General features: G+C 46.1%; 1 protein-coding gene across 1 annotated transcript; it reads left to right on the forward strand.

Moving 5' to 3' along the window:
• Positions 1 to 222: 222 nt before the first annotated feature.
• On the forward strand, positions 223 to 2599 carry LOC109486699 (homeobox protein Hox-A3-like). The gene is made up of 2 exons (XM_019790591.1): positions 223 to 727; positions 1460 to 2599. The coding sequence occupies exons 1-2, from the start codon at positions 365 to 367 to the stop codon at positions 2033 to 2035; spliced, it is 939 nt and encodes a 312-aa protein (XP_019646150.1). The 5' UTR covers positions 223 to 364; the 3' UTR covers positions 2036 to 2599.
• The last annotated feature ends 6740 nt before the right edge of the window (positions 2600 to 9339 follow it).

Genomic DNA, 9339 nt, shown 5'->3' on the forward strand with positions numbered 1-9339 from the left:
ATAGTGGAATTTTGACCATTTCCTAAAAAATTCATTCAGATGTCAATTAAAAATTAAATAAAGTACATGTACCCCCAAACCATGAAATTTGATAGTCAAATATTGTTTTGTGTGATTATGTTTTTCAACGCTTTTAACTTGCTCCTGTATTTTGAAGAAGAAAAACTGCTTTTCATGTCACAAAATCAAATTATAGATATGAGTGGTAATTATACACTATTCGCACCGCTACACCTGTCCCCGCGCGCCACAGACAGGTGCCCAATTAGCACTATTTAGTAAGGGGACCAATCAGAGAAGACAAAGAAACAGGTGGGTATGCTAATGAGGGATAAGATATAAAAGGGGGAAAGAAACGACACAAATGCGCAGTTGGCCGTCGGTGTCGTTGAACGCAGGGGAAAAATTTGAGAAGATGGCTCAGGTCCCGCAGCCGCCAGCGCCGGGCGCCGTGCAGGCGGCGTTACAGCAACCGGCACCTCCACCGGCAGCGGCACAGGGTCAGCCTCCGGCAGCCCAGCAGCAGCAGGTAGCCCCTGCGGCGCAGCAGGGCCAGGGGGTTCAACAGCAGCCAAGGGCGCCCCCGGCCCCGCAGGTACCACAGCAGCAAGGCGGAGGGCAGCAACCCCTACCAGCGGCGCAGCCAGCACAGGGTCAAGCCCAGCCGAATCCAGTGGGACCGGCGGGCGCGGCCCAGCCGGACGCCCCCCCACAGCCGCCTCAGGAGGTAAATTGGTTTTTTCTTGCCGCTCGTATTTTCTAATAAGCAAGGAATAGATTATTTTAGAGTGTGTCGGTGGTAAGATTACACGTTAAAAAAAAAAAAATCGGTTATTTGTACAGTAAAGGTAGGCGAACATAGTGGGCTTGCCTGAGGTCGCAGAGATTAACGTTATGTTAGGTCGCATTTTTGTAGATTTGGCGGGTGTAGCATAGGTTGCGAGATAATTTATTGGCGTGCCTGTGTGGCTGAATTTTACCTGAGTGATGTCAGCCTGTGTGGCTGAAATTTACCTGTGTGGTGTTAGCCTGTGTGGCTGAATTTTTTACCTGTGTGGTGTTAGCCTGTGTGGCTGAAAGTTACCTGTGTGGTGTTAGCCTGTGTGGCTGAAATTTACCTGTGTGGTGTTAGCCTGTGTGGCTGAAATTTACCTGTGTGGTGTTAGCCTGTGTGGCTGAAATTTACCTGTGTGGTGTTAGCCTGTGTGGCTGAAATTTACCTGTGTGGTATTAGCCTGTGTGGCTGAAATTTACCTGTGTGATGTTAGCCTGTGTAGCTGAATTTTACCTGAGTGATGTTAGCCTGTGTGGCTGAAATTTACCTGTGTGGTGATAGCCTGTATAGATGAGCTCAATATGAATAGTGTTAGTGAGTGGGATGGAATTAACCTGAGTGACGTTAGCTTAAGTGTATGAGATTGCGGCTCGAGTTGAACAGAACCCTATTTGTCATTTATAGGACCTCCTTCAGATAGTACGGACCCTGCAGGCGACCGTAGATGGACTACAGAGGGGAAACGCAGGTGTTAGAGCCATTCTGAGGGACATCCGTAGTATAGTTCAACGGCCTGACAGCCTTTTCGACGCGACGTCAGCCATGCAACTTGTTGAAGACCTCGCTACCGCTGCTAAAAGGGAAAACCATAGGAAAGCGGAGGACTATCAATCAGCAGCAGAGTTGCTGCGTTTACATAGGCACGACCCGAAGCTTAAGCAGGCTATTAGGGAGATATACGCCACAGAGTCCGAAAGGAAAGTGAGCAGAAGGGTGTCTGGGATCTTAGGTTCCGGAGGAAGTCAATCCAAGCAGTCAACGCCGACACGTCCAGGGCGGAGGGAAGGGTACCAGTCTTCAGGACACTGGTCATACGCACCACAGCCATGGCGACCCTATCACCAGCCGCAGTACGGAGGGAGGAGGTGTTATGGGTGTGGCTCGCCGGAGCACCTGGTGGCTAAGTGCCCGGCCAGACGTGCCAGCAGGGAGAGAAGTTCAGGAAGAGATAGAGACAGGGACGAAAAGAAGAAAGATTAAGAATCTGCTGTAAAATGAAATTAGGCATTTGAAGTGGAAAGGAATAAAAGGAAGCTTAATTGTTAAAAAAAGGAGAGTCAGGAGTTAGGCAAGAGTGAGAATTTTCGGTCATATCGCCGCGTCTAAGAATAACAGTAATATTTTATTTTTGTTGTACCTTATTAATAAATTGAATAGATCCTGTGGTGCGAAATTGCAATTATGCAGTGGTGCTACGGTCCAAATGTTGTAAAATCGTTCAACGGGTGAAAAAAAATTTTCTTTGTATGTGAAGTGAGTAGACCTGCTACTGTTAACCTGAGGGAAACACTGCCACGTCTAAGAGTAACAGTAATGTTTTTGTTGTATTTTCTTAATAAATTGGATAGACCGCGTGGTGCGAAGGTGCAAGTATGCAGTGATGCTACGTGCCAGAATGTTTGTAAAATCGTCCAACGGATGAAAATTTTCTTTGTATGCGAAGCGATTTGACCTGTTATTGTTAACCCGGTGGAAACACTACAAGTGCTCTGTGATACCTTGACGACTGGAACGGTTTACGAATTAAAGAGATCCTGTTCATTGACATCACTTGACTTCATGTTTGAAATTTATGTTACTTTAGAATAATAATGTATTTCCTGACAGTTTGGTTCTGACGCCATGGTAAACACCAGGGGCTCTCCTGATCCCTTATCCCCACCTTTGTGGGTTGGTGTTTTCCCAGGGCTGTAAAAAAAAAAAAAAAGGTAATCATATATCCAGTACATTAAGCTATAAAAGTGCAACGGTGTAGGACATGGAGATATTATTTTTTCCATAATTCATTGCAGTACTCCCGCGTCAAAGTGTTGGATAAAATCCCAGACTGGGAAAAAAGCATCTAATTCAACCCTGAGGAGGCGTTACGGAATAAGCGGGAGGTCTACACATGGGTAGACAGCAAGGGGCAGCCCTGGGAAGACACCAACCCAATGGCACCTTCATTTAGTGAAGTTCTGGAGGGAGAGTGCCATGCAAATGCTACCATGGTTAAGTTCAGAAACCCCGAACATTTTATTGCGGGAAATATACATAACTATGGAGAAGAATGGAGACTGGTCTTAAGGAACCATGCTGATAAAGAATTGTTAATGAGCTGGATAGAACATGGGGTTAAGGTCGAAGATTATGTGGTACCTTACAAAGGGCTTTGGCAAGGAGAAAGTTATGACCACACGTTTCCGCCAAAAAAGTTCTTCCCTAATGGTGGGTCTTGCAAAGGTTTCGTAAAGTTCATCAGTGAGACAATTGAGGACCGTTTGAAGACAGGGGCGGTGCAGTTATGGGGAAAAGTAGGGGAGGTAGACCCTCCACATCTAGTCATGCCCTTGACTGTTGAACCCAACAAACCTCGTTTGTGTTGTGATATAAGGTTTCTTAATCTTTTTACCAAGAAGATACCTTTCTCTTTAGATAGGTTGTCGGACGTCACGAGATATGTGCACAGAAGGTCGTACCAGACCAAATGTGACGATAAGTCAGGATACGACCATGCGAAGGTCCAGAATCAATCTAAGACGCTGCTTGGTTTTGAGTGGGGTGGTTTTTAACTTTGTGTGTACCACAATTCCGTTCGGCTGGTCCTTGTCGGCCTGGGTCTATAATACGCTAGGTTTAGCAGCAACAAGTTATGTCAGAGCGGTAGGAGTACCCTCCACCCATTACATTGATGATAGGCATGCAGGGCAGTTGACCAGACCGAACCAACCCACCGAGGTAGATGAGATCACTGCCTTTAGGAGAGCCGAGAAAGCAATCTTCCTGTTAGTGACAATATTGGTCAGGCTCGGTTATTTCATAAACTTGGCAAAGTCAGTGTTAGTTCCGACGCAAATCATCACTTTTCTGGGGATGATAATAAACTCTATCCTTATGGCGTTTGGAATCCCAGAGGAAAAGAAAGGAAAGTTCGGAACGTTGAGAAGGCAAATCTTGAGCGAGGGGAAGGTGGACGTCAAGTTATTGCAAAAGCTTGTGGGCAAAATTATCTCCTTTGCTGTGGCAGTCCCAGGGACGCAGTTGTTCACAAGGGAATGCAATTTGGCAATATCGCAGGCAGTGCGTAAGGGTCAGATGATCTACATAAGGGGGGACCTCAGAAAGGAGATTGAGCACTGGGAATTCCTAGAAAGCTGGCAGGGGTCCTTCCCATGGAGACAGGAGAGGCATCTTACCATAAAGTTGGCTTCCGATGCATCGAATGCGCGATGGGGGGGTGTGATAGACCCAGGTATGGACTCACAGCTAGTGTTAGGTGATGCGTGGTCTCAGAGGGAAAGGGCTCTTCACATCAATATTAAGGAGGCGCTGGCGGTAAGGTATGTAATGGAGGCAGCAGGAGATAGGTGCAGGAATGCAAGGGTGCAGCTCCAGGTAGACAACCAGGCAGTAATGCACGCGTGGAAAGCACAGGGCAGGAAGTCGAAGCAGATGTTTGACGTGTTGAAGGAAATCTTTTCCCTGACCTTAAGGATGAATTGCGCCCTGTCTATGTCGTACGTACAGTCAGCAGATAACCCAGCAGATATGCCATCCAGGTCATTTTCAGAGGTAGACATGGCACTCACAGAGGACGCGTGGGAAACGCTGGAGTTGAAGTTGGGTCCGCATGGGGATAGATTGTATGGCCATGCCATCTAATGCTAGACTACGCAATTTTATAGCGCCGTTTCCACCAGGCAGGCAAGGGCGGTGGATTTTTTCGCGCAAACCTTTGGCAAGGAGTTGGCAAAGTATGGAAAGGGTTATGTGTTCCCGCCAGTAGCGTTAGTGGGCCAGGTGTTTAATCACATAAAGCAGTGGCAGTACCCCTGCACTTTGGTAGCACCTTGTACATCCCCGGTTAGGTACTGGTGGCCGATTCTGAAGGCCACGGCGAGCAAGCGCGTCTTGGTAGGGCGCAGAGGACAGGCGGGGATAGTAAAGATGCCTTCGCCTGTGGGTTGGTCACCTCATTGTCTGGAATGGGACTTATGGGCATGGAAAATTCGCTGGTAGAAGAAGCGCAAGAACTTCAAAGAGTTAAGCAATTCATGAGATGAGATGTGTGCGAATGTACAGGAGGGTACTTATGATTGATAAATAGGAAATGCTATGTGTGCAAGAATACTATGTAAAGCAGAAAACTCAATAAAAGTTGATTGTACATGGGTATATGTGTGTCATTTCCTTTCATTTTTTTTCAGGTACTTCCTAGGGTGCCACGATTTTGCAGTCCAGCAGTAGCGTGCCCCGAATGCAGCCACCCTAATGATGAGATATTTAACTTCTGCCAAATGTGCGGATATAAGAGAAGGCGTGCTAGTGGGCCCAAGGCGAAGTTACCGCGACCGGTAGATATCAATCAACTGGATGCTAGAATCTTGGAAGTAGAGCAATCTGTAACGAAGTACATGAAACAGAAGTCAGCGTTACAAAAAGAATTCGAGATGTTTCTAGCTTCGCTCCCTCAGGAAAAAGACTTGGTCTCGGCCACCCCTAAAGATGTTCTCAGGTACTTAGTCTGGAAAGATGAAAAGGGGAAAACAAAAGTGCATGTTAATGCTTGTCCGTCCTTGGGTTCTGCTCAGGCATCAGATTGTATCTGCCCGCGTAGAATGGCGGCTGGAACAGTAGATGCTGTAGTAGGAAAATTAAGGGCAATATTTACAGCCGCAGGTAGATCAGCAGATGGGAATGATGAAACAAACAGGGGAAACCCTGCCGCCCATCGGAGTGTCAAAGAGTACTTAGCCGCCATTAGGAGGGAGCAATCAAAAGCTTTGGTGGTCCCTAAGCAAGCAATTCCTCTCTTCCCTGATAAATTGGAGAAGTTGGCACAGCATATAAATAAGAAGTTGTTGAAGGAAGACATCTCTCCAAGGGAGATATACATGCTAATTAGAGATAATGCTTTCTTCAAAGTGGCTATGTTCGCAGGAGACAGGTTGGATGATCTAGGGCATACTAAGGTTAATGAACTTATGTGGTACCCAGATGGGAGTGGGTTACTGTTTAATCACACGGAGGGTAAGACGGTTAGAGCGGATAGACCCAATGTTTTCGGTATCAAAAGGATAGAGAATAAAACCATCTGCCCAGTTAAAGGTTTGGAGACATACTGGGACATCTGTAAGAAACTGGGTCTATGCATTCTAACCGGATACGTGTTCAGATCTACTTCAGTGAAGGGCGAGGTCACGGAGAATCCGTTTTCCTCAGGGGCAGCAGAGGCCAGACTCAGGATCCACCTGAAGGCAGCAGGCCTTTACGAGGGGGAATCAGGGCACAGCTTTAGAACAGGGTGTGCTTTGACTCTGGCTTTCGCTGGCTCGTCCAAGCAAGACATAATGGCGCACGTCGGCTGGTTTGCCGAACCATCCGCGGAGCATTATATGAGACTGACTAAGGTGTTGAAAGCTAACAGCCCTGCAGGCAACATGGCAGCAGCCCTCAATATGACAGGAGGGGATGGGGCAGCTGTCACCAGTCTGATTCAGCTATATAAAGATCTAAACGATTTGAAGGGCTTTGTCCCGGTATGCGAGAAAGCAGTGTAATAGGGTGCACGCAAAGAATGTACATTGTATAATAATAAAACTCGTACTGAGCACATGATGTGGTAAGATTTTCATTTATTAGGAAACAGTCAGGACGGATGAAAAATTCGTTATAGGAGAAGAGGGTAGGGGGAAGGATAGGGAAGGATTGGGAAGGTTGGAATTTGGAAGGGTAGGACGACTCGGTAGAGCTTGGGGGGAGATGGAGGGACTGGGATGGGGACCTTTTTCCGCACTCCTTATCTCTCCATCTTCTGTCTGGGGCGTGGGGATGGGTGTGGCGGTGGGAATATTTCACTATTCGCACCGCTACACCTGTCCCCGCGCGCCACAGACAGGTGCCCAATTAGCACTATTTAGTAAGGGGACCAATCAGAGAAGACAAAGAAACAGGTGGGTATGCTAATGAGGGATAAGATATAAAAGGGGGAAAGAAACGACACAAATGCGCAGTTGGCCGGCGGGGGGAGGAGAAAAGCAGGGGGGAAAAATTGAGAGAATTGGGGATGGAGTGAATGGAAAGGAAGGCGTAGGGGATGGGTGGTCAACGGAGGGTATGGGAGGTGGTGAGGGAGCAGGGTGACAGTTTAATTTTGTCCCCACCCACCCACCCTCGTCGGTGAGGCTCGGATGAGCATTTTGGTGCCGCTCTCTGGACAGGATGGGGACCTTTTTCCGCACTCCTTATCTCTCCATCTTCTGTCTGGGGCGTGGGGATGGGTGTGGCGGTGGGAATATTTCACTGTCAGTTACTATGAATGATTCTGTTGTGAATTGTATGTCTAGACATACATGTACATGTACAACCTTGTAATGGCTGTAATGGTGAATTCATCAATGTGGTTTGAACTTAGACAGAGATTAGAGGTGATAGTATTGTACCGTGTGCAGACAATCTGCAAAACTGTCACTGACAATTGTATTATGTTAACAATTGACCAAAAAAGACAGGTTATTGTGACACATACTTTCTACAGTAATGCAAGACATACTGCCCAGTTTGTGGAATAGTCATATTGTGAATGTAGTGACGAGAGCCAATTCCAAGATTGGCTTTATCAGATGCACAGTTGGTTATGAATCCAGCCTGGTGGTACGCAAACCACTATACATGTACATGACACTGGTTAGACCAGTGCTCGAATACTCCTGTCAGATATGGTCAACTGTGTCTCGCAATCTAATGTCCCTTTTAGAGGGTGTGCAGAGGTGGGCAACTTAGTTCATACATCATCATCATGCCTCCGGATTATAAATCCGGTGAGGTACACTTGATAAAGTTTCTCCAGTTACTGTATGTCCTATCCCTCATAGTGGACACTAATGCAGGCCCTGCGAGACCAGTGTCTCTCTCTAACATAGACAAAATTAGTGTAGTATAAGGCCGTCCCATTCTACGTCTCCCAGTAGGAAGCCACTGTATATTAGTCTACCAGCTGGTTCATTACTACGAACAACATGCCCTGCCAGGGCGAGTCTACATCGTCGGACTACAGATGAAATGGTTCATTATAAGTGCAAATTCCGACGCTTCTGAACATGATAACAAGGCTAGACTACAACTTGTTACCTCTTTCATACAGGAGAGAGACTGAGACATGCTTTTTGTGATGTCTGTAGCAAATGTGTACGATTTAGACATGCAGACTTACAGTCATGTACATCTCCACAAGACCAACAAGGGGTAGTACGTCCCACATGCTAATGCCCATTCATTGTAACATATCAACATTTGTAAAGTTTCTTTCCACTCGCCACGTGGAGAATTTTGATTAAGAAATAAACAACATCAAATCTTCATACAGTCAAACCTGCCAAGGAGACCACCTCTTCAAGCTGGCCACCTGTCCATGGTGACCGCTTCTTCTCAGTCCCAAATATTTGCAAGCATTAAGTGACCTGTCCAAGGTGACCACCTGGCCAACGCGACCGCCATGAGTTGGGTCCGCTCAAGACCGGATAACTGCCGATAGCGACCAAGTCTTTTTCAATCGTGTAGATTATTCATGATAACTAACAAGAAATGATGAAACAAGCCAGTTTTCTTCGACTGCTGGACGATATTTTATCTAAATTATGCCATGTGCCACGTACCCACCCACATGTATTCACCACAGATCTGAAGATGTTTACACTACATTATTTGACATTAAAACATCTCTACTTGGAAACCATTTATGTCTTGGTCGTGTTGTGAGGCGACCCTCTTCAATGAGACCATCTGTCCAAGGTGACCACTTTTCTCCGGTCCCTTTTTCTTAGGTCCCCTGGCTCATTGGGTAGGTTTGACTGTATTATTATGTTTACCGAAGGAAAACATATTGTTTTTACTCAGTTTCTTCCTCCTCTTCTGTTCCAAACACTAACCTCTGACCTGACCAATGACATGATTTGTTGACATTGGCCACCATGGTGACTGGTGTTGGGTTACATAATGTTGCAACTTCATGGTCTGCTCTACTCCTGTCACAGTGACTATATACTCGTAGTAACATGATTGTATATTATGTGAATGTGTTTGAGTAGGAATTAACAGGGCAGACCATGTCCGAAGGTAAACATTATGCATTTGCTTTGCAAATGTTACTTCTCTAGTTGTTCTTGATTTACATTTTATGTACATAGTATAAAATGTCAATCATGCATAAGTTAGTAATACGTTTATCTACATGTATTAGTTCCTACTTTTCATGCTTGTTTCATGCAATATTTGCGACACACACACTCCGTCTTTACTTCCTCCAG

Source organism: Branchiostoma belcheri, unplaced genomic scaffold (assembly GCF_001625305.1).
Source record: "Branchiostoma belcheri isolate BF01 breed outbred unplaced genomic scaffold, Haploidv18h27 scaffold82, whole genome shotgun sequence".
NCBI classification, from domain to species: domain Eukaryota; kingdom Metazoa; phylum Chordata; class Leptocardii; order Amphioxiformes; family Branchiostomatidae; genus Branchiostoma; species Branchiostoma belcheri.